General features: G+C 47.0%; 1 protein-coding gene across 3 annotated transcripts in view; it reads left to right on the top strand.

Moving 5' to 3' along the window:
• H6PD (hexose-6-phosphate dehydrogenase/glucose 1-dehydrogenase) overlaps positions 1-25,768 on the top strand; it is a 57,440-nt gene that overhangs the window by 19,584 nt on the left and 12,088 nt on the right. For all 3 annotated transcript variants that reach the window (XM_020974426.2, XM_020974431.2, XM_078145691.1), the window contains 3 exons: positions 2,831-3,459; positions 5,310-5,427; positions 23,847-24,116. In XM_020974426.2, coding sequence (XP_020830085.2) covers positions 2,839-3,459; positions 5,310-5,427; positions 23,847-24,116 — 1,009 coding nt within the window. In that variant the 5' untranslated portion in view covers positions 2,831-2,838. The remainder of the gene's footprint in view (positions 1-2,830; positions 3,460-5,309; positions 5,428-23,846; positions 24,117-25,768) is intronic.

The following is a 25,768-nucleotide window of genomic DNA, read 5'->3' as shown; positions in this document are numbered from 1 at the left end:
TCTCTGACCTTTAAGATTCCTACTAGTGCTAAAGATCTGTGTGAAATAGCCAACAGTGCCAGCTTGGAGAAGCTGTGACTTCCCTTCCCGGTCTGATACAGTTCTGGACTCCATCTGGTTTTCACCCTTGAACATGCCCTCCCTCCCCCCTCAGCTACTGAGGTCTTCCCCCCTCTCTGCAACCCTTGCTCCCTGCAACATACACTTTAAAATGAATGTAGACTTTAAATCAAAAAGACCTAGTACTTGAAAAGGGTAAAGCTATCATGGGGTCACTAAGAATGAGATACAGGGGAGCTTGGAATTTGGAGTCAGTCAAGAAGCATTTATTAAGCACCTACTAGATGCCAGGCACTGTGCTAAGTGTTGATGCCTTTCATGCTTTCCTTTTTTTTTCTTTCTTTTTAGGCAGTTGTGGTTAAGTGACTTGCCCAGGGTCACACAGCTAGTTAAGTGTCCACCTAGCTGCCCCTCATGCTTTCCTGTGACAAGCATTTATTAAGCACCTATTAGATGCCAGGCACTGTGCTAAGTGTGGAGAATGCATTTCATGCTTTCCTTTGACAGGGATTTAGTAAGTATCTGCTCTGTGCCAGGCCATTTACTCTATGCTAAGTGCTAGGGATACTTTCATTCCTTTGTTCAAGCATTTATTAAGCACTTATTGTATACTACTTGCCGTGCTAGGCTCTAGACAATACAAAGACAAGCAAAACAGTCTCTCCCCTCAAGGAACTTACATTCTAATAGGGGAGACAATTTGTTCTATGGATTCAGGGGGAGATTTCAGTTGTTTTTCAGTCCTGTCTGACTCTCTGTGACCCCATTGGGGGTTTTCTTGGCAAAGATACTGGAGTGGTTTTTCATTTCCTTCTCTGGCTCATTTTACAGATGAGAAAACTGAGGCCAACAAGGTTAAGTGACTTGTCCAGGGTCACTCAGCTAGTAAGTGTCTGAGGCTGGACTTGGAACTCAGGTCTTCCTGACTCCAGCCCCAGCACTCTGTGCACTGTGCCGCCTGGCTGCCAAGCTTCCTTCTCTGCTTTGTCATGTTCTGTACATCCCTATCCGTGCTAAGGGGAAGCTAGGTGGTACTAATTTGGTAGTCAATTCAGTGGAGAGAGGGAATGATTCAAGAGAGGTAAGGATAGAAAAAACAAGATTTGGTGAGTCCTTGGCTGTGGAGGATTCGCATCCGGGGGGGGTTGTATGAACTTGGTCAAGTCCATTAAACCTCCTTGGGACTCAGTTTCCTCATCTGTAAAGTGAAGGTGTTGGAGTAGATGGCCTCTGAGTCTAGGAGTGACTTCCTCTCTGGGCCTCTCTTTGCTCATCTGTGAAGTGGGTGGACCTCGATGGTCTTCGTCCCATCCGGGTCACTGCCCAGCCTGCCCTCTGCCGCAGCCTGCTCTGCTTGCCGACGGCCCCCCATCCCATCCATCACTTATCTCCGGGCCTTTGCTTGGGCAGTACCCCACGCCTGGAAGGCTCTCCCTCCTCACTTAAGCGTCTTGGGATCCCCAACTTTAAAGCTCAACTCAAGTGTTGGCTCCTGTGGGAGGACTTCCCTGCATCCCCCAGTCATTAGTGCTTCCTGAAATGCTCTGTATTTGTTTGGGGGATGTCTTCTGTTTACCTCAGTGGAATGGAAGCTTCTTGAGAGCAGGGTTATTTCATTTTTATTTTTGTCCTCTGACTCGGAATCCTGTGCTCTTTTCACCACATCATGAACATGAGAGCCAGAGTGACCCCTAGAACATAAAGGGAAAGAACTAGAACACAGAATGTCAGAGCTGGGAGGGGCCTTAGAACATAGAATGTCAGAGCTGGGAGGGCCCTTAGAACACAGAATGTCAGAGCTGGGAGGGCCCTTAGAACATGGAATGTCAGAGATGTAGTGGAGCCTTAGGACACAGAATGCCAGAGCTGGGAGAACCCTTAGAACACAGAATGTCAGAGCTGGCAGGGTCCTTAGAACAGGGAACGTCAGGGCTGGGAGTGTCCTTAGAACATAGAATGTCAGAGCTGGGAGGGCCCTTAGAGCATAGAATGTCAGAGCTGGGAGGACCCTTAGGACATGGAATGTCAGAGATGTAGTGGAGCCTTAGGACATAGAATGCCAGAGCTGGGAGAACCCTTAGAACACAGAATGTCAGAGCTGGGAGGGCCCTTAGAACAGGAAATGTCAGAGCTAGGAGAACCCTTAGAACACAGAATGTCAGAGCTGCATTGTCCTTTCCTCTGAGTCATGATTTGTCTCAGTGGCCCCTCAGTTTTCTCTGCCCTGGTTCCTGCCTTTTTGCCCTGGCATCTGGTGCATCCTAAGTTAATGCAGGCCACTGTGGAGCTGGGCAGAGCCCTGCCTTTGGAATCTGGATTTGGGGTGAATTCTGTCTCTGCTCTTATGTACCTGGAACAAGTGACTGCACTGCGGGGCCTGTTTCCTCCTGTGTGCAATGAGGGGTTTGGGCCCCGATGACCTTAGACCCCCATGGCCCGCTGCTGCTGCCTGCCTCTCCCTCTTGCCTGGCACAGTCTCCACCAGGGGCAGCCCCAGCCTGTGGTCCCTGCAGTGGCCACCTCTGCCCCCCGCAGACTCGAGCTTTGCCCCAGGGTGGGCTGCGGAAGATCTTTGCTGATGAAGGCCTCCCTGGTCAGCACCCAGGCGGCCAAAGTCTAAGGTATTTCCCACGTAGTAAAGTGGTTATAAACGACGCCTAGATGTTTTCCAGCAGGCAGGAGATGCTGGGACCTCTCACGTCAGCAGCTCTCGAGCCCCACATCTGATCTTTTCTTGTTTAATGTCCTCCCATGTCCCCTTGGTCCCTAGGGCTCACAATGCTGAGGATTGTCATCTGTGCCGCCACCATCCTGGGGTCTATCTTAGCCCAGGAGCCCCGAGGCCACGTCTCCATCATCCTCCTGGGAGCCACGGGGGACCTGGCCAAAAAGTACCTCTGGCAGGGACTGTTCCAGCTGTACCTGGACGAGGCGGGCGACGGCCACAGCTTCAGCTTCCACGGGGCGGCCCTGACGCGGCCCGAGCAGGGGCAGCTGCTGATGGCCCAGGCCCTGGAGAAGCTCTCCTGCCCCTCGGACATGCTGCCCGAGCGCTGTGCCCAGCTCAAAGGGCAGTTTCTGCAGCTGAGCCAGTACCGGCAGCTGTGGACGGCCGAGGACTACGTGACCCTCAGCAAGGACATTGAGGCCCGGCTCCAGCAGGAGGGGCTTCAGGAGTCTGGGAGGATCTTCTACTTTTCCGTCCCTGCCTTCGCCTATGCAGAGATTGCTCAGCATATCAACAGCAGCTGCCGGCCGGGCCCAGGAGCCTGGCTGCGTGTGGTCCTCGAGAAGCCCTTTGGGCATGACCGCCGCTCGGCCCAGGAGCTCTCCAAGGAGCTTGGAAGCTTCTTCCGAGAGGAGGAGATGTATCGTGTAGACCACTACCTTGGCAAGCAGGTGAGAGACGGAGGGTGGCCTGCAGGGGTTAGAGTTTTCCTGGTTGGGATGCTTGGCCACTGGCTTCATACCCAGGCAGAGCTGGTTTGGGTCAGGGTGTCTTCACCCTTCCAGTACTCCAACCTTTAAAACTGTGTGATACATATTGTTTGCCTTCTCATTGGTTGAGGGGAGAGGTGGGAGGGACAGAAGGAGAGAATTTGGTATTCAGAATAAATGTTAAAATACAAATATGTAGATATTTGTATTTACATGTGATGTAAGTATAATATATAATAAATGTATAATACACATAGATGGCATATGTAGTATAATAGATACATTTATCATATATATGTGTTACATACATATATGTATTATGTAAAACACATGTATTATATATGTAATATAATTGATATATGTATTATATATGTATACATACATATATAATATATGTATTATATGGGCAGCTAGGTGGTACAGTGGATATAGCACCAGGCCAGGAGTCAGGAAGACCTGAGTTCAAATCTGGCCTCAGACACTTACTAGCTATGTGACCCTGGGCAAGTCACTTCACCTTATCTGCCTGTTTCCTCATCTTTAAAATGAACTGGAGAAGGAAATGGCAAACCACTCCGGTATCTTTGCCAAGAAAACCCCAAATGAGGTCACAGAGAGCCAGACATGACTGAAACATCTGAACAACAAAATGTGTTGTATATGAAATATAATATGCATATATGTATATATTATGTATATACACATATCTTATAATACATCCTTAAGAACAGGGATTTTTTTTCTTTGCATCCTCAGGGCCAAGCGCAGTGCCTGGTAGGAAGTATCGTAAGAGACATTAGAGGTTACCTATTCATCCTTCTCATTTTACAGATGAGGAAACCGAGACATGAGAGGCCACCTAGCATTCTTCACCACACTAGAGATAGGGAGCTGGCCTTGGAGGTAGGGAGACCTCAGTTCTCATACTGCCTCTGACACATATTGTCTCTAATTCTGAGCGATTAAGGTGGCTGGGCTTGGAGTCAGGAAGACCTCAGTTCAAATCCAGCCTCAGATACCAGCTGTGTGACCCTGGGCAAGTCACTTAACTTCTGTCTGGCTCAGTTTCTTCAGCTGTAAAATGGGGATAATAACAGCACCAGCCTCCTGGAGTTGTTGTGAGGGTCGAATGAGATAATAATTATAAAGTGCTTAGCACACAGTGCCTGGCACATAGTAGGTGCTTAATAAATATTTTTTTTTCTTCCTCTCCCTCTTCAGCTCCTCAATGTGCTAGATAACTCACTAAGGCAGTAAATGAGAGAGAGCGCTTGTGGGCTTTCGGTAGAAGGAGTCTCCTCCTGGGGAAGCCCTGAAATCACAAGTCTAGACCCCCTCAAAAAGAAAGGAAAATATAAAAGGGAGGGTGTCAAGGAGAGGAAAGGGCTCGGAAAGGGGGCTGACTGGAGGGGGAGAACCTGGGTTCCACTTCCGTCTCTGCTGTTTGCTACCTGGGTCATCTTGGACGAACACTCTGTTCCTGAGAAGCAGGGTTGATGTCCCATCTTTTAATCTGACGCTGGTTGTGTGAGCCCTTAATTTCTCTCTCCCCTCCTCCCAAGGATCTAGAAATGACAAATGACTAATCTGCATTGCTAGAGGGAGAATCCACACTGGGAGTTCCCTCCACTGATGACACCATCAGAGGAGACCAAAAGAATGAGGTCGCATTATTCATAAGGTTTGTGCTGTTCATCTACCCATCCTTCATCCAGTCCCAATGACCAGTGACCGTCCCCAGGTAGGAAATCAGGAGGATTGGGGGGCTCTCCATGGACGCGGCAAACTCAGTCCCTCTTCTCTCCTGACAGGCAGTGGCCCAGATCCTGCCCTTCCGAGACCGGAACTGGAAAGCCCTGGACCGACTTTGGAACCGGCACCATGTGGACAGGGTAGAGATTGTCATGAAGGAGACGGTGGATGCAGAGGGTGAGTGAGTGATGGATGGAGAGAGGGAGGAAGGAGTGGAGAGGGCGACATTCACTGGCTCTCCCCCGCCTCTGGCTCTCCCCCTTAACTCAAGTCTCTGGCTGGTGGTGCGTGGGAACCAGGAGCCTGGATGGTTGACTTTGCCAAGATACTACAGGCTGGGCAGGTCCTTTGGGTCTTCCCTTGGCTAGTTTCTTGTCATTTCAATCTGTCGGCAATCAAAAGCTGGCAGCCAGAAGCTGGTATCCATGGATGTCCAAACACTTAGAAGGAGGCCCCCTGAGAGTGCTGGGGAAAAAGCAGGCATCTCTCGATGTTTCATGGGAAGACATGAAGTATGGGGGAAAGACTGCTAAGTTTGGAGTCAAATAGGTCGACCTGGGTTGAATCCCAGCTCTTCCTCTTCCCACTTTGAACCAGAGAATCTCTGAATTTTATGTTGCTGAAGGGCTCAGAGGCCATCCAGTAATCTGCTATAATCTTCTGCCATACGCTCAACCTCCAGTGAGTCAGGCAGACCGTTCTGCTTTGGACGGCTGTGACTGTTAGGAAGTCTGTCCTGATGCCAAGCCCAAACTGGCATCTTTGCCGCTGCTCCTGTCATGCCTGGTTCTGTTCTCCTGAGGTAAGTAGAAGAACAAGACTGATCCCTCTTCCACAGACCAACCCTTCAATTCAATTCAGTCAGCATTCATTTATCGCTATGTGCCAGGCAGTATGCTAAGTGCTGGGGATACAAACAATTCAGTTCAACTCAACAAACATTAAGTGCCTACTGTGTGCCAGGCAGTGTGCTAGGCACTGGCAATACAGATAATTCAACTCAGCAAACATTTATAAAGTGCCTACTATGTGCCAGGCACTGTGCTAAGAGCTAGATATACAAATAAGAAAAAGAGATAGTCCCTGCCCTCAAGGAGCTTACAATCTAAGGGGAAGACAAGTACACAAAAGGAAGCTCAAAAGGGTGGGGGAGACAGGGGGTAGCGCCCTGTTAGCCAGAAGGCTGGAAGCTCTCTGTAAGTGAGGGCGTTAGCAGGGCGGGACGGGTGCTCCTCCCTCCAGCCCGAGGCGGGGAGGCACTGTTAAGAATGTGCTGAGTATCCCCAACCTGAGTCAGTCTGGGTGGTGCTGAGATTCCAGGTGGTCAGCTGGGGCTGGAGAGTTAGGGGTGAGGAGTGGTGTTCCTGGAGTCTAAGCCAAGCTAAATAAATACACAACTAACATGTCTCCCCTGAGCTTTTTTATTTCCTGGCTCAAAATCTCCAGTTCCTTTCAACCAGTCCTCCTATGGCCTGGACCCGTGGTACTCCGCCCTCTTGGTTACCTTGCTCTGGAAATTCTCCATCTTATCACTGTCCTCCCTAAAATGTGCCATTCAGCACTGTACACAACACTTCAGATGAGGGATGATCATCTCCCTCTTCCTGGAAGCTACCATGTCTCTCAGGTAACTGGGCAGCACAGTGGTCAGTGCACTAGAATTGTTGAGTCATTTCAGCCGTGCCTGATAGCTTGTGACCCCATTTTGGGGTTTTCTTGGCAAAGATACTGGAGTGGTTTGCCATTTCTTTCTCCAGCTCATTTTGCAGATGAGGAAACTGAGACAAACAGGATTAAGTGACTTGTCCAGGGTCACATATCTAGGAAGTGCTGAAGATGAGTCTTCCTGATTCCAGACCCAGTGCTAGTTGCCCAAGACCTTGGAACCCCTGAGTTCAAATCTAGCTTCATTTATTAGCTGTGTGACCCTGGGCAAGTCACTTAATCTCTGCCTCCATTTCCTCAGCTGCGAAGTGAGGATGTTAACAGCACCCACCTCCGAGGGTTGTTGAGAGGATCAGATGAGATAGTAATTATAAAACACTTAGCACACTGCCTGACACATTGTAGGCACTTAACAAATGCTTATTCTCTCCCTCCCTCAATGCAGTCCAAAACTGAGATATCTTTTTTCAGCTGCTGCTTCAACACTTCAGGCTCATACAGAGCTTGCAGGCCACTGAAACTCCCAGATCTTTTTCAGGCTCTGTCCTGGGCCCTCTTCTCTTCTCCTTCTATACTAATTCACTCGGTAATTTCTCACAGATTCATCTGTCATCTCTGTGCACAAAATTCCCAGGTCTATTCATTCAGCCCTGACCTTTCTCCTGACCTCTAGTTTCCTCCTGGACATATCTAACTAGGTGTCCTGTAGATACCCGAAACTCAATGAGGCCAAAATGAAACGTCCTTATCTTTTCTCCTAAACCCTCCCCTCCTCCTAATTTCCCCATTACTGACACCACCAGCCCGCTGGTCACCCAGGCTTGCGTCCAGGGGGTTATCGCCCACTCCTCTCTCTCACTATCCCCCCTCCCACGTCTGGTTTGATGCTACCTTCCCGGCAGCCCTTGTCCACGTCCTCTTCTGGCCACTCAGCCTTGATTCAGTGCCCCGTCACCTCTCGCCGAGATCACTGTCATCCTCTGTTAGAAGGCCACTCTACCTGCTCCAGATCTCTCCCCATTCTAACCCGGGACTTCCCGGCCACCTCCATGCTCAGTGACCCACCCCTGCACCCTCTCATTTCTAGGAACAAACACAAAATCTTCTGTTTGGCATTTAAAACTCTTTATGATCTGCCCCCTTTGTATCTTCCTAGACTTCTTACGCCTTTCTCCCTTCTCAGACTCTACAATCCGGTTATACCGGCTTCCTTGTAGATCCCAGCGTGACCCTCTATTTCTCATCTCTGTGTCTTTGCACCAACTGTGCCCCAATGCTGAAATTATCTGCCCCCCCACCTGTGCCTCTGTTTCTCTGGCTGTCGTTCCAGGCTCAGCTCAGATCCCACCTTCCATAGGAGGCCTGGTCTCTGCTCCCCAGGGGCTAATCCCCCTTCAAATTAATCTCTACCCTATTCTTTCTTCCCTGTACCTAGTCATTAACATGCTGTCAAACGTGGGAATGATTTTTGGTCTTTCTTAGTGTCCCCAATATTTAGTATGGTGTCTAGCACATTCAATGTTCAATAGTGTCTGACTCTTCTGTGACCCTGTGGGCCATGCAGTCCGTGGGGTTTTCTTAGAAGGATACTGGAATGGTTTACCATTTCCTTCCAGTAGATTAAGGCAAACAGAGTGACTTAAGTGACTTGCCCAAGGTCAGCCAGCTAGTAAGTATCTGAGTTCAGATTTGAACTCAGGTCTTCCTGACTCCAAGCCTAGCAGTCTATCCACTGAGCCATCTAGCTGCCTCTAGCTGGCATGTAGGAAGTGCTTAATAAATTTTTGTTGACTGACTGATTAATTGCCATCTAACCAGTCCTCCCCCATACTGCCCTTGGGAGGTTGATTTTTTGAACCTAAAGGTTAGACTTTACATTTATGTCTCTTGAATTTTGTCTTAATAGACTCATCCCAGCACCCTAGAAAGTTCCCAGATTTGAGCAGAGAGGTCACCAGGCTGCATTAGGTCCTTAGTGAGCCCTTGATTTGCTCTTATTTCTTGGTTTCTGGGAGGTCACTCCTGTCCCCAGCCCCTAACACTGTCTCCTGCCATAGCTCAGCTGGTCTAGTTCCTGTTCTCCCAGTTTCCAGAGTCCAGTTGTCCGCGAGAGGCCCAGCATGGGGGCTAAGGACTACCGCTGCCTTTCTTCCACCAAGAGAAGGGATGCAGTGAGCCAGCGCCAGGCATGTGGGCGCTGCTGCTGCAGAATGACAGGCCTGGCTGCCTCCTCCCCCTGCAATGAGGCTGCAGAGTTAGTCTGCAGTGTTCAGCAGAGAGTGGGACACTCCTGGCCCGGTGCTGCCACCCTGCTCAGAAAGCCCTGTCGGCTCAGCCTGTCTGCCCTGGGTCTGGGGGTCCTGGGCACTGCCCTCCATGTCAGGCATCAGCTCTGCGTTCTCTGCCCCTGTTTTCCTCCCTCCCTCACTTTGGTAATCTTTCATCTGAGGGTCTTTAAAGCCCATGTTTGCAGAGACAATGTGCCTTGGGATTATGGAGGAAGAGAAAGAGACCCAGTTTGGGGTTAATAGTACTTGAAGGCTTTATAACAACCTTTTATTTATAATTTTATAACCATGACAATTTTTGAGTGTTTGCAGGCTAACAAAAGAAGTACTTTTTTCTCCTAATAATCTCTGCGATGTAGGCATTGCAAAGAGGGCCATGGGCCAGAGTGGAAAGAGTTTTGGATTTGAAGTCAGAGGACCTGGGGGGTGGGGCGGTGTATACGCACACGCACATGTGTAATATGTTTAGTAGTTCATCCATTTAATTATTTAATTACTTGTTTGCTCATCTACTTATCTACCCTATCTACTGTATGTCTATATGTGTGTATCTATCTATCTATCTATCTCTATCATTTCTCTCTCCATCTGTCTATCTATCCTGTCTACTCTATGTATCTGTGTATCTATTTCTATCATCTATCTATCTGTCTGTCTATTTATCTATCCTATCTACTTTACCTATCTACTGTATCCTATCTACTCTATCTATCCTATCTACACTCTCTCTATCCCATCTACTCTATCTATCTATCTTATCTATTCTAGCTATCTCTATCCCATCTACTCTATCTTTCTCTATCTACTCTATATATCTCTGTATCTATCCATCTACTCTATCTTTATCGATCTATCCTAGCTATCTATTTTGTATCCTATCTATTCTATCTATTTCTGTTTATCATCCTGTCCATCTATCTATCTATCTATTTATCTATCTACCTACCTATTTATTAGCTAAGCCTGTGTTTTCATCCTGGGGGTTTGAGGTGTGAGCTAGCTAGACCAAGGTGACCCAGCCAGGATGTGTTAGAAATGAGACTTGAGCCCAGATCTCATTGCCTCCGAGGCCAGCCCTGTATTCACATGCCGCCTGTCCTGGTACATAAGATATGATCCAGTGAGAGAATGAATGTAAGATGTTGTCTGTTGTGGTGAGGTCTTTAGAGGGGGAAGGGATGTCAGTCAGTCAATCAATAACATTTATTAAGTGCTTACTCTGCACCAGGAATTGCTATGAAGAAAGGTAAAGATACCAAGAGGGTCCCCTTCCTGCCTTGCTCAGAAAGCCCTGTCGGCTCAGCCTCTTTGCCCTGGGTCTGTGGCGGAAGGGAGGAGCAGGGAGCTGTGGACACAGCTCACCATTTAGCCAGGGGAGGCAATGTGTAAAAAGAAGTGCACATACAGTTGATGCATGCAGTGTAAATGACAGGTACTCTCAGGGGCTGACACCAGTGGCGGGGGCTGACACCAGTGCGGTGGCTGAGGGCCTGGGAAAGACCTCCTGCATCCTGCAGAAGGTATGAAGGGAGCTATGGTGAGAGAAAGCAAGGAGGTCAGCATCGGAGGTGGGAGAGAGGAGACTGGAAAGGACTTTAAATGTCCCAGCAGACGCTCGATCCTGGAGGCAATAGGGAGTGAAAGCAGTTATAGAGTGAGGGGTGGCATGGTCGGAAGATCATTTTGGCAGCTGAGTAGATGATGGACTGGATGTCATTTTCAAGGCCAGGCCCCTTCTTTGACAGATGATCCAACTGAGCCCTAGGGAAGGGAAATGGTTTGACCAAAGTCTTGGCTTCTTCTTGGCCAAGAGAGGCTGCCTGAATGCACTCCTTCTGCAGGCCTAGAACGCGGCCAAGAGCCAAGAGGACAGTGAAGGCCAGACGCAGAAAAAACGCCAAAGTGCGGAGGCCACCTGAAGGAAGAAAGCCACCAGCCTGGCAGTTGTATGCAGTAGGCAGTTAAGTGTTGCACTGAGCTTAGAGCCAATAAAGACCAGAAATCAAATGCTGCCTCTGACACTTACCAGTTGTGTGACTTGGGCAAGTCACTTAATTTCTCTAGGCCTCAGTTTCCTCATCCGTAAAATAAGAGAGTCCGATTTTTTTTTTTGCTGTTCAGTCATTTTCAGTCAGATCTGATTCATTGTGACCCCATTTGGGGGTCACATACTGGGGTGGTTTGCCATTTCCTTCTCCAGCTCATTTTACAGAGGAGGAAACTGAGGCAGACAGGGTGAAGTGACTTGCCCAGGGTCACCCAACTAGGGAGTGAGGACAGACTGGATGACCTCTAAGAGTTCCAGCTCTCAGCTTGGACCCTGTTGACCCTGGAAGCACCTGGAAGCGCTCAGAAATGAGTCGTCATGGTTATTGTGATCCCTCTGCCTAATTATGTCTCATGGCTCTTCTTCACCCTGAGCAAACTCTCAAGGCCTGGGGAGAGAAGCTGAGCTGAACCTCACCCAGGGTGTCTCCCTTGGTCACAGTGACCTCCCGAGGGCTTGCTTGGGACGTGGGGCTGGGGAGGTGATGGGGAGTTAAGGCTCCACCATGTGGGAGCTCCTCAGGAAATCCATTCTTAAAGACAAGGTCAGCTAGAGGGCTGGCCTTCTGACTGACCCTGGAAGCCAGACTCCCCCTCTCCTCATCCCTCTGCTGAGGTCTGGAGCAGGCTGCAGTGTTGGGCTAGAAGAATGAGGGGAAAGAACATGGAATCTTAAGACTAGCACCTGGGTTCTAAGCCTGGTTCTGCCTCAGTTCCCTCATCTGTAAAATGGAGATAATAATAGCACCCACTTCCTCAGGTTGTTGTAAGGCTCAAATGAGAAAAAGAATGTTAGGCACTTTGTAAACTTTAGAGTGCTATCTGAATGCCCAATATTAACATCATCATGGGTCCAGAGCTGCGAGGGACCCTGGAGGTCATCTAGTTGGACTCACTAGTCTTTTTCTTGGACCATGGTCCACGTCACCTCTACCAATGCAGTTTGGCACTTTCTCTGAAACTCAAGAGGCTCAGTGATCATAGTATGGCCAGGAGCATGAGGAGAGGTGACATCACTTATCCAGGGTCACATAGCCAGTGAGTGTCAGAGGTGGGATTTGAACTCATGACTTCCTGGCTTAGAGTTTGGCAGCACTTTGTCTATGATTATCATTATTTTTCGCTAAGATACCTTTGGGGCACTGTAGATAGAGCATTGGCCCTGGAGTCACTAGGACCTGAGTTCAAATCCTGTCTCAGACCAAACACTTGACACTTACAAGCTGTGTGACCCTGAGCAAGTCATTTAACCCCAACAGACAAAAAAAGAGATTAAGCTGGGGGATGGGTTATGTTTGACAGCCTCAGGTGGGCCCATTCAGGTCGGCATGTTTGCTGACTAACCTCAGAGTTGGCAGCTGCCTGGTAAAAGCCCCAGGATCACAGATCCCTAGCAGATGTTCCCTTCTGGAGTCCATCCTTGGGCCTCCTGCTGGCCTCCCAGCTAGTCCCAGGCTGTGCCTCTGGGGTGAAGCCGTCTTCGTGACTAAAATGCTGGGTCTAAAAGTTAGGAGACTCAAATGACCTTTTTATTGGAAAGCTTTATTGATGCCTTTTATTTTTATAGTATAGTCATCTCTGTATATACGTGGCCAGACACCTCCCTGACCAAATTAACTCTCCCTCGTAACAAAGACAGGCAAGCAAAACTAACAGAGAAATCTCCAACATTCCACCCTCAGTTCCCCACCTCTCTGTGGAAAGCAGGGAGATACCCTCTCATGCCTTCTCAGCAACCAAGACTGATCTCCACAACGAACTCTGCATTCAGCTTCGATTTTGAGTTTTCTTCCTTGTGGTCATCGCATACAAGTAGTTGTTTACCTGGTTCTGCTCGCTTCTCTCTGCATCAGTTCATACGGGTCTTCTCATGCTTCTCTTGTTATTTCATAGGATCATACATGTGATTCAATTCCCTCATCTTATGAATGGATGGAAGGAAGGAAGGGAGGGAAGGAGGAAAAGGGAAAGAAGGGAGGAAAGAAGGAAGGATGGAAGAAAGAGAGGGAAAAAAGAAGGAAGGAAAACAGGGAAGGAAAGGAGGAAGGATTGAGGGAGGGAGGATAAAAGAAGGAAGGAAAGGAGGAAAGAAGGAAAAGAGGAAGAAAAGAAGGAAGTAAAGTAGGGAAAGAAGAAAAGAAGGGAGGAAAGAAGGGAGAGAGAAGGGGAGGAAAGATTAATGATCTACTGTGTTCTAGGAAATGTGCTAAGTACTTTACAAATATTGTCTTAATTGATTGTCACAACAGCTCTGGGAGGTAGGTGCTATTATTATCCCCATTTTACAGTTGAGAAAACTGAGGCAGATGGGGAGAAATGACTCATCTAGGGTCACACAACTATTAAGTATCTGAGACTGGCTGTGAAAAAAAGAGGGAGAAAATGAGGCTCACAATTTATCCAAGGTCCCACAGTGACTTGAACTCAGGTCCTTTGATTTCAAATTCCCCACTCTTTCCACTGCCCCATCTTTCTGATGGGACGATAATATTCCATTCCATTTACATATCACAGTTTGTTCAGCTGCTGTTCAATCAATAGACTCTCGGTTTGTTTCCAGAGTTTAGAGAGCACACAAAAAATGCTGCTGTGAAGATTTTGGCAAATATAGGGCCTGGCTTTGCTCTCGTTGGGCATATGCCCAGCGGTGGAATTTCTGGGTAGCAAACTTCTTTTTTTTTCCCCCTGCTGCTCTGTGACCTCTGATGCCCTATTCTCCCTGTTTGAAAAGTGGCAATGGCAAGAGTTGGTCCCTGCCTTTCTGAGCCAAGATGGCGGAATACTTCCCTACTTCTGTGGAGCCATGTCCTTAGCAACATGAGTATTCTTTCCAATGCTATGGAGTGAAGCCCAATCATGCCTTCTCAGCCTGGCTGAGTCTTGCCTATCTCCTCCCGTAAATCCTTCCCAGGGGGTCCTCCCAAAGTGCTCACACCTTCTGGGTCTCTTGTCCTTGCATGGGTGCACAATTATTGATCCTTCATTTACCCATTATTCTTACTGTGGGATTGGCCCACTTCCTTTCCTGACCTGACATTTTGTCTTCTGGCTTTATTTATAGAACATACACCCACAAAAGCACCAGGACTGATAGGATTGAGTTCATAGGACTCTGGAGCTGAAAGAGTGATCTTGGAGGCTGACCCTTTTAATTTACACATGAGGAATCTGAGGCCTAGAGAAGGTGCAGCAGTTGCTGTAGGTCACACTGGTTAGTGTGAAGCGACCGTCCTCTGACTCCAAATTCAATGATCTTTCCACTTCCTGGCCGTTACCAAACCATGTTGCAGTATGTGCACCTCTCCACTCCCCTTTCTAATATCTCCTTTGCATGTTGTCTTTCCGCATTAGAGTGGATTCTCCTTGAGGACAGGGACTATCTTGCTTGCTTGTTTTTGTAAGCCTAGTTGTTTTTAGTTTTGTTCCACTCTCTATGACCCCGTTTGGGGTTTCTTGGCAAAGATACTGGAGTGGTTTGCCATTTTCTTTTCTAGCTCATTTTACAAATGAGGAAACTGAGGCAAACAGGGTGAGGTGACTTGCCCAGGGTCATATAACTAGTAAGTTTCTGAGGCCAGATTTGAACTCAGGATGATGAGTGTTTCTGACTTCAGCCCAGTACTCCATCCACTGCACCGCCTAGCTGCCTGAGTACTTATGCAGTGCCTGGCAAATAGCACTTTAAAAAGCACTTAATTACGCCTTCATTTGCTGTACCATGCTATTTTTGTTGTCCCCATGTTGGTCAAAGGACAGTGATCTCACTTCTTGAGCACTGACAGTTAAGTTCATGCTTATAGTCTAAAAGCTGCATGATTCTTAGCATCTGCCCTCAGCCCCCTTTTCTCTAAGTTGGCCATCATCACTGCAGGAATGAAGGGCGTCACTCAGGACACGAGGGCCATTTTATATTTTTTCTTTGCTTCATGGGTTGCCATGGTGAGAGATTTCATAACCAAATGACCGGCCTTCTCCATACTCAGCTAGGTTGGTCCTTGGGAAGTAACCACAGGCTGTCCCTGGGATTATCCTTGAAGGAGAGGCATCACAGTGCAGTGGGAAGAACCTAAGATCCTGAGTTCAAATCTTGGCTTTGCTACTTAATGAATGACTTCGGGCAAGTCATCTAACCTCTCTGGGCCTCAGTTTCCTAATCTGTCAAATGAGTGGGTTGGATTGTTAAAGGTGTCAAACCCTTCACTGCTTTGGAACTGCAAATACATACAAGTACTGTACAATATAGATGTTAATTTGTGGTTTTCTAAGTCAAAATGCTGGCCAAAAGGGATTTCTTTTGATTTGAATTTGACACAAGTGGAGTAGAAGACTTCTCAGGTCCCTTCCAGTTCAGGATCTATGATTCGTCTGATCACACCGTATTTGTCTAATTATACAGGGTATCCCAAAAGTCTTAGTCCCTGGCCATTTGGTAACGGCCAGGAAGTGGAAAGATCCTTGAATTTGGAGTCAGAGAACGGTCGCTTCACACTAACCAGTGTGACCTACAGCAACTGCTGCACCTTCTCTAGGCCTCAGTTTCCTCATGTGTAAATTAAAAGGGTCAGCCTCCAAGATCACTCTTTCAGCTCCAGAGTCCTATGAACTCAATCCTATCAGTCCTGGTGTTTTTGTGGGTGTATGTTCTATAAATAAAGCCAGAAGACAAAATGTCAGGTCAGGAAAGGAAGTGGGCCAATCCCACAGTAAGCTTAGCTTCTTGAAGACTTTTGGGACACCCCTGTATAGAGAGAAAGGACCACCATTGAGGTGGATCCTACTGGATCATGAGTGTGTGAAGGTGATCTGAGAGCTGCCCTGGGAGGGAGGTGCTATTATTATCCCCATTTTACCACTGAGGAAACTGAGGCAGACAGAGATGAAGTGACTTGCTCGGAGTCACACAGCTAGGAAGTGTCTGAGGCTGGATTTGAACTCAGTGAACTCTAGGTTCTACCCAAAGTGTGACCTGGCTGCCTTTAGCCAATCGCCCACCATATCTTGTCTTTCGTAGTTCCCCAACTTTTCTTGACGCCATCCCCTTATCACCCAGCCACCATCTTGGTTCAGGCCCTCAACACCCTCACCTGAACTATGGCAATATGTTGGTGCCCGCCTGCAATTGACCTTCCGATCTCAAGTCCCTCTTTTCTCCCCTCTCCAGTCTATCCTCCATGTAACTTTTTTTTATACTTGCTACATTTGTCTTAAAATTTTTGCTTGTTTTCTGAGGAATTAATTAGTATGTTTGTTGGAATATGCTCCACCAGTGTCACTCCTTGGTGTTGTTTTTCACATTCTAACAATTTTTCCTTTGTGTTTTGGTGTTTCATTGTGGGCTTGAATGATCCTTGAGATGCTTGACTTTCCCACATCAGAAATCAATACAATGGCTCTAATAGCCATTGAAGTATACTCTTTATTATTATTGCTTGCTTCAAATGATTCACATACTACTGGCAAATGTTTTTTTTTTAATTGTAAATGTAATCCACACTTTTTATCATTTATTTTAATACCCTCCTAATTGGGTTGTCTGCTGTGAATCTCTTTCCACTCCAATCTGTCCTCTATATAGCTGCCAAAACAATCTTTCCAAGACACAAGTCTAATGAAGCCACTTGCCTAACACAAAAACTTTCTGTGACTCCCTATTGCCTGTAGTATAAAATATAAATTCCTTATCTTATAATTTCAAAGGATCACAAAATTAGGGCTGGAAGAAATTTTAGAGGTTATTGAGTCTAACTCCCTCCTTTTATGGATGAGGAAACTGAGGCCCAGAAAAGTTAGTGAATTGTCCAAGATTATATCAGTACTGGGTGGAAAAGCCAGTATTTAAACTCAGATCCTTCAGTACTCTAAATTCAGCATTATTTCCACTGCACCAAACACTTCTACAATCTGGCTCTAACTTATCTTTCCAAGCTTCTTTTACGTTAGTCCCTTCCTCCACTCTAAATTCCAACCAAACTAGAGATGTTCTCAAACTCAGCACTACATTTCTCCACCATAAGCATGAAAACATGACATCTTCACTGCCTGGAACATGATCCCTCTTCACCTCCACTTTTTAGAATTCTTTTTTCTTCAAGTTTCAGTGCAAATATCAACTCCTCCAGATTTCCCAAAGTATTAAGATTTTCTTTTTTCTTATCTATTACCAAGGATTTTTTTTATTGCTGCCTTCATTCCTTATTCTATATTATACTTAATGTGGGCCTAGTAGAACATACATTTCTCAAAGGTGAAGACTGCTTATATTTTTGTCCTGATATCTCTAGAGCCTAATAAAGTGCCTTGCATATAGTAGATTCCCAGTAAATATTTTGTTGACTTTACTTGACCTGACTAATGAGTACTTTGTAGAACCTCTAATGAGATAGCTAGGTGGCACAGTGGATAGAATGCTGGGCCCTGGAGTCAGAAAGACCCCCTTCAAATCTAGCCTCAGCTGTTTATTAGCTGTGTTACCCTGGGTACCTCTGCTTGCTTCAGTTTCCTCATCTGGAAAATGAGGGTAATAACAACTCCTACCTCCCAGAGTTAGTGTGAGGATCAAATGAGATAATATTTTTTTAAAAAGCACATGGTGCTTAGCGTACAGTAGGTGTTATATTTCCCTACACATATTTTTACTCTCCATATAACTTTCTAAGGGATTTTCTTTTTCTTTTCTTTTTTTTTAAATACTGTTTTATTTTTTTCCAATTACATGAAAAGACGTTTTTAAACATTCATTTAAAAAATTTTGGAGTTCCAAATTTTTTTCCTTCCTCCTTTCCTCCCTAAGACAGCAAACAATTATATATAGGTTATATATGTGTAATCATGTAAAACATTTCCATAATCATGTTACAAAAAGATAGATTTAAAAAAAACATGAAAAAAAATGAAGTGAAAAATATATGCTTCAATCTGTGTTCAGATGCCATAGTTCTCTGGAGGTGAATAGCATTTTCCATTATGAGTCCTTTGGAATTGTCTTGGATCATTGTATTGCTGAAAAGAGTTAAGTCAGTCACAGCTGATCATCAAACAATGTTGCTCTCACTGCGTATAATGTTCTCCTGGTTCTGCTTATTTCACTCTGCATCAGTTCATATAAATCTTTCCAGGTTTTTCTGAAATCTGCCTGCTCATCATTTCTTATACAGCAATATTATTCAATTACATTCATATACCACAGCTCGTTCAGCCATTCCCAGTTGATGAACATCTAAGGAATTTTCTTTTCTCTTCTTTTCTTTTCTTTTTTTTGGGGGGCTAGGCAATGGGATTAAGTGACTTGCCCAAGGTCACACAAGGGAATTTTCTTAAAGCACGAATATGACTATGTCCCCTCGCCCCCACAGTGGCTCCCTCTTCCACGGAGGATCCATTATAAACTCCTCTATTTGGCATTAAAACTCTTCCTGGCTTCAAGTCCTAACTAAAATCCCACCCTTTACTGGGAGGCTTCCCCAACCCATCTTAATTCCTGTGTCTTCCCTCTGCTAATTATCTCCTATTTATCTTGTATCTAGCTTTTTTCCCCCTTTACATTAGCTTGCTTTTTATCTCCTTCATTAGATTGTGAGCTCCTTGAGGGCAGGGTCGTCTTTTTTTTTTTTGCCTCTTTCTGTATCCCCAGAGTGCACTTAGTAGGTGCTTAATAGATGACTCTTCACCACCTGGTCCCACCCTACCTTTCTACACTTTATTCCCTTACATATTCTCATGGTCCGGCCCAATTGACCTTCATCTCTCACCTCCCTGCTTTTGCACTGGCTGTCCCCTCTGCCTGGATTGTTCTGTCTCATCAACACTACCTCTTGGACTCCCTGGCTTCCTCCAAGACCCAGCTCAAGCACAGCCTTCTGCACAAAGCTGTTCCTGGTTCTCTTAGAGGCTTCTTCTTCCCCTCCCTCCAACCCCCTCCTCTCTGCTTTGTATGTGTTTTACAACTACTGAGGTACATGAGGCAGCTAGGTGGCGCCATAGTGCCCAGAGCGCTGAGCCTGGAGTCCGGAAGACTATCTGAGTTCAAATATTACCTCAGACACTTACCAGCTGTGTGACCCTGGGCAAGTCACTTAACCCTGTTTGCCTCAGTTTCCTCATCTGTAAAAGGAGCTAGAGAAGGAAATGGGAAACCGCTCCTGTATTGTTGCCAAGAAAACCCCAAATGGGGTCACAGCTGAAATGATGTGTTGTCTTCCTTGTTAGAATGTAAGCTTCTTGAGGGCAGGGGCTGTTTTGCTTGTCTTTGTATGTCCAGGGCCTAGCACCTAGTGAATGAATTCTTGTTGTTTACTAATTGAGTAATAGATTGGTGACCACTGGAAGCCCTCAACAAGGGCTAGCCAGCCTCTACTTTGAGCTCTCTGGGGAGGGGCAGCTCACCGTCTGCCAAGGCAGCTCCTTCCAATTTGGGGCAGTTCAAGTTAGAGTATTTTTCCTTACATCATGCCTACATTTGCCTTTTTGCAATTTCTTGTCCCATTGCTGTGAGAGCTCTGTCTTCTGGGCCCAAACGGAAGAATGTTCATCCCTCTTCTATGTGACAAACTTTCAGACAGGTCTTCTCCTGCCTGGGCTGAATCTCCCCAGTTCCATCCTCATATGGCATGGATTTGAGGCCCTTTCTCTGGTTGTGCCCCCTCCCTCTCCTAAGCTTATCACTGTCCTTAAAATGTCATGCCCAGACCTGACCAAAGTGTTCCAGCTGTCATCTGACCAGGGTGGATGACAGAGGCCCTGTCATCTCCTTGTTCCTGGAAATTATGACTCTTAATCCATATCCTGACTCTGGCACTTGTGTGATCATGGATAAGTCAATTAACCCCATCTAGCTTTGGTTTTTTCACCCATAAAATGGGGATAACATATAGTCATGGGATAACGCATACTTCACAGGGTCATTGTGAGGTTCTAATGAGGTAATTGATGTGAAGCACTTTGCAGAGTGTGGTATAAAGAATGGCATGCCACATTGGGAGTCCAAGGGCCTGGTCTGACACTCACTAGTTTCATGACCTTAGGCAAATCACTCAAAGCCCTCTTGGTCAAGAGTTCCTCATTTGTAAAATGAGGGGGTTGGGCTAGGGTTCTGTGACCTCACCTCTATGGGCCTCATTTTCCCCATCTGTAAAATGAAGATGACAGTGTTTCAGATGCCTCATCCATACGGTCATTTTAAAATTTATCCCTTTGTGATCCTATGGCACTCTAGAAATGTGAATTTTTATCATTATTGCCAGGTCTCCTAGGCAGCTGGCATCTCCTGTCTGTGGAGACTAATGTTGCCTTTGCCCTTGGGGGGCTTTCTTTGGTGGGGAAGGGGAGGGAGGGAGAATTTCCCAGGATGGAGGAGGCCTGTACTGCCCACACAGGAAGGTCACTGGTCATAGGGCCTGATGCAGAGTGATCTTGGCAGCCCAGCCAGATGTGGGCTGGCTGCTCGGGCTGCAGTCAGCATGGGTTTGTCGGCAGGGTCAGTACCAGGGTCAGGGGACCTAGCTCCTCCACCCTCACCCCCATCTGGCTGTGCCTCCTGCGAGTGAGGGAACGCCAGTCAGCTGTGACCAGCTGCCAGATCTGACTGGCTGGGGTGGTGGTAGGAGAGCCCAGCCCCTCCCCGCAGGCCCTCCTTGCCTCTTTGCTTTTCTGTTTTTGAAGATCCCAGCAGGTGACTGCAGGGACAGCAGATGAGACTTGTTTGGAAACCTCTTCTGGATGCAAGACCAGATGTGTCTGAGGCAGAGAGGGAGGGAAAGTGACAGTATTATCAATCCAGTCCTGAAAGGGACTTAAGAGGCCGTGGAGACCAATCCTTTTATTTGACAGATGAGGAAACTGAGGCCCAGAGACTAAGCAACTTGTCTGAGGTTGCCCAGGCATGGATTGTAGAGATGGGATTTGAACAAACACTCCCTGGCTACTAAACAGGTGGTTTCCTGCCTTAAGGTTTCAGATTGGACAGAGGGCTAATCAATAAATCAATCAGCAAACATTTATTAAGCACCTATTATACCAACCCCAGAGCAGCTAGGTGGCACCATAGTGCATAGAGCACTGGGCCTGCAGTCAGGAAGACTCATCTTCATGAGTTCAAATCCAGCCTCAGACACTTCCTAGCTGTGTGACCCTGGGCAAGTCACTTTACCCTGTTTGCTTCAGTTTCCTCATCTGTAAAATGAACTAGAGAAGGAAATGGTAAACCACTGTAGTATCCTTGCCAAGGAAATCCCAAAATGGGGTCACAGAACAACTGAACAATAATACCACCTGACTGTTTGCAAGCCACTTTGGGCCACTTATTAACTGTGTGTCCTTGGCCAAGTAATTGTGCTTCTGAGCCTCGATTTCCTGATCTGTCAAATAAGTATTCAAAACCACACCTCAGCTGATTCAAGAGTCCAGAAATTTGAACTCTTCCCCTAGAAAACTGGCCATTGCAAACACAGTGCCTGGCTTATCCTTAAACAGCTCCTTAGGAGCAGCTAGGTGGCGCAGTGGATAGAGCTCTGGCCTTGGAGTCAGGAGGACCTGAGTTCAAATCCGGTCTCAGACACTTCACACTAACTAGCTGTGTGACCCTGGGCAAGTCACTTAACTCCATTGCCTAGCAAAAACCAAACAAAATAAAGAAAAAAATGACCAGAATGGTGGGACTAGTTCACAGCTCCGCCCACAATGCATTATATTTGTCATTTTCATTTTCTGTCATCTTAACCAATCTGATGGGTATGAGGTGGTACCTCAGAGTTGTTTGTAACAGCGCTGCTTACATTCAATTCAACAAATTAAACTCAAAAAGTATTTCTTAATCCCCTATACTATGTACCAAGCACTGGGCTAGGAAGTGGAGATAAAGACAAAAGAGGAAACAGTGCCTGCCCTCAAGAAGCTTATGATCTACCCAGAAAATAACACATACATAAATGGATACAATGTATTGACCAATAAATTTTAATAGGGAGAGATTTGCCAATAAATACCTGGGGAGAGGGGATGAGGAGAGGCCTTGTATAGGCAGCAGCCCAGAAGATTCTATAAGGACAAAGTGAGGGGAAGGATGGCCTTCCTGGCCCAGGGGTCCACATTCCCTCTTCCCTGTCCATGTCCTTGCACAAGTGTCTGTAGTAATAGTAAAAATAATAGTTCTATACAGTTTCTATGTAACTTTGTGACTTTCAAAAGCACTTTGGTCTATAATATTTCATTTGAGCCTCATGAAAACCCTGTGAGGATAATTGTCGCTTCCAATTTACAGATGAGGAGACTGAGGCTAAAATGACTTTCCCAGGGTCACACAGGTAGCAAGTGTTGGAAGAGGAATCCAAGAGGGAGTCAGGTCTCTCCTGACAGCAGATCTGATCCATTTCTACCGTGTTACATTGCCACAGTTCCAGGCACATGTTTGTTGTTCAGTTGTTTCAGTCATGTCTGACTATGCATGACCCCATTTGGGATTTTCTTGGCAGAGAAACTGGAGTGGTTTTCCATTTCCTTCTCCAGCTCATTTTACAAATGAGGAAACTGAGGCAAACAAGGTGAAGTGACTTGTCCAGGGTCACACAGCAAGCAAGTGTCTGAGGTCACATTTGAACTCAGGTCTTCCTGACTCCAGGCCCAGTGTTCTATCCACTGAGCCACCCAACTGTCCTGGTATAGAGTAAGCACTATATAAATGTTACTTTTTATCAATTACTGTTGTTAGTAGTATCACTCTATACAACTCACTATGCTGGGGGCTGGAGAAGATACAAAATGTAGATGAGACATAAGTCTGTCCTCCAGGAACTTGCTATCACAGGAGGAGCTATCACATGGACCAGAGAGGCAGGAAACAATGTGAGATTGAAGGGAGACAGTCATCAGCATTGTGCAGGACAAGGTTCAGGGGGCCTTCCAGGAGGGGTTGGCTTTTGAGTGGCAAAAGGAAGAAATCAAGCAGATGAAAGAGGGACTGTTTTAAGCTCAGGCACCAGAGTGAGCAAAAGCTCGGAGGTGGGAAAGCATGAGTTTAAGCTTCAGAATTCAGTTTGGTTGGCTTATAAGAATATGAGAAGGCAAATCCTGAGGTGGGGATAAATGTAGAAAAAAACAACCTGCTTTTATATTAGAGTCTCAGGTGTTTGAACTGGACTCAGGGGGCAATTGACAGACACTGGAGGCTTGACCAGGTCCTTCCTTGTCCTCATCTGGCCCAGTCCTCTCCCCTCCCAGGCCCCCCTCAGTCCTCTCCCTCCCCCCCCCATGCCCCCTGACTCTTCTCCCTCCCCCCCAGGTCCCCCTGACTCCTCTCCCCCCCCTCCCAGGACCCCTGACTCCTCTCCCTCCCCCTCCCATGCCCCCCTGACTCTTCTCCCTCCCCCTCCCAGGTCCCCCTGACTCCTCTCCCTCCCCCCTCCCAGGACCCCCTGACTCCTCTCCCTCCCCCCTCCCATGCCCCCCTGACTCTTCTCCCTCCCCCCTCCCAGGTCCCCCTGACTCCTCTCCCTCCCCCTCCCGGGACCCCCTGACTCTTCTCCCTCCTCCCTCCCGGGACCCCCTGACTCTCTCCCTCCCCCCCCATGCTCCCCTGACTTCTCTCTCTCCTCTTCCTTCCCCCAGGTCGGACCAGCTTCTATGAAGAGTACGGAGTCATCCGGGACGTCATCCAGAACCACTTGACTGAGATCCTGACCTACGTGGCCATGGAGTTGCCCCGGAACCTCAGCAACCCGGAGGAGCTGCTCCGGTCCAAGCTGCGGACCTTCCGGGCCCTTCGGAGCCTGGAAAAGGGGAGCGCGGTCCTCGGGCAGTACCAGGCATACAACGAGCAGGTCCAGAGGGAGCTGCAGAAGCCTGCCGGGTATATGAGCCTGACGCCGACCTTCGCAGGTAGGTTTCCTGGCTGGGGTGCCTTGGACCAGGAGCCAAGGGATCTGGGTTCGAATGCTGCCTCTGATACTAACTCTCCATGAGTCATTGGACAAGTCATAGATAGCATCTTTGGTGTTGAGCTGGAAGAACCATAGAGGCTATCTCACATTATAGATGAGGAAACTGAGGCCCAGGGAAATGAAATGATTTTTCTCAAGGCCATGTAGGTAGGAATGATGATGATTTGAACCCAGGTGGCACATGGCTAGAATGCTGGGTCTAGAGGCAGAAAGACTCCTTCCTGCATTCAAATCTAGCTTCAGACACTTACTAGCTGTGTGACCCTGGGCAAGTCACTTCATCCTGTTTGCCTCAGTTTCCTCATGTGTAAAATGAGCTGGAAAAGGAAATGGCAAACCACTCCAGCATCTTTGCCAAGAAAACCCCAAATGGGGTCACAAAGAATCAGACATGACTGCAAAATGACTTAACAAACCACCTCTGCCTCCAAAGCTTTTTCCACTGTACCCTTCTGCCTCTCACTTGACACCTTTGGACCTTGTCTGAAAAATACAGGGACTTCACTGGATGATCCTGGAGGTATTTTCTATTTTTCTCCCTTTTTTCTTTAAAGCATGGTAAGCCTTATTTCTTTAATATATTTTTTCAGTTAATGAGCATTAATTTTTCTCTCCCTCCTACCTTCCCCCTGCTCAGCTGGCAAAAAAAAAAAGAAAAAAAAGAAAAACTAAACTCTTGTAACAAATATATATAATCAAGCAAAACAAATTCCTGTATCGGCCACATCAAAAGCCACATGTCTCATTCTGCATCTTGAGGCCATTGCCTCTCTGCCAGAGGGTGGGTAGCAGCTTCCTTACTGGTCCTCTGGAATTGTGATTGGTCATTGTATCAGTCAGTTTTCTCAGCTGTAGAATGGGAGAATAATAGCACTTTATGCACAGGCTTGTTGTGAGGGCCAAATGAGAACATATGTAAAGTACTTTGTAAACCTCAAAATACTATATTAATGCCAGCTGTTATTGTGGGCATTGTTATCGTTAGGTCTCTTAAGGTTGTTTGTCTTGGCAGTGCTATTGGGATTGTGTAAATTGTCCTTCTGGTTTTACTTCCTTAACTCTGCATCAGTTTGTATAAGTCTTTGTATGTTTCTCTGGATCTGTCAGTTTCATCCTGAAGGTATTTTCCAGCTCCTCGGTGGCTCTGGCTTCTCAGTCCAGAGGCTGTTCCAATATGGCTGGCAATGATGGCCATGGGATTTTCATGAGGACTCTGTGGGATGTGTGAAATTCCTCTGGGATGCCTTTAAGGCTGACCTAAACAGCCAGGTTACTACTTGGCTTTTTTCTGGGCAGTGGACATCCTTGATGGCAGTCTTCCCGCACTGGCCCGATGAGGATGGACTGAGGCCAGCTGCACATCCTTCTGGGTCCTAGACCTGGTGGCCAGGCACCTTCTCACTCCCCAGGGGTTAGTGGAGTGGAGTGGAGTGGAGTGGTGTGGTGTCCCTTTGGTTCAATGACTACGGGTGCTAGAAGCTTCTCAGCCATATCTGGTCGGACTATGGCTGGTTGGTGGGGGACAAGCTGGCCAGGCAGACTAGGCCGCTCTCCTGGTGCTAGTTGACCAGCACGCTGACCTTTATAGTC

The sequence above is a fragment of the Phascolarctos cinereus genome, unplaced genomic scaffold, assembly GCF_003287225.1.
Source record: "Phascolarctos cinereus isolate Bilbo 61053 unplaced genomic scaffold, phaCin_HiC Scaffold_726;HRSCAF=1367, whole genome shotgun sequence".
Lineage (NCBI taxonomy): Eukaryota > Metazoa > Chordata > Mammalia > Diprotodontia > Phascolarctidae > Phascolarctos > Phascolarctos cinereus.
The sequence above is the reverse complement of the archived record's forward strand: the minus strand, read 5'-3'. Positions and strand labels throughout refer to the sequence as shown.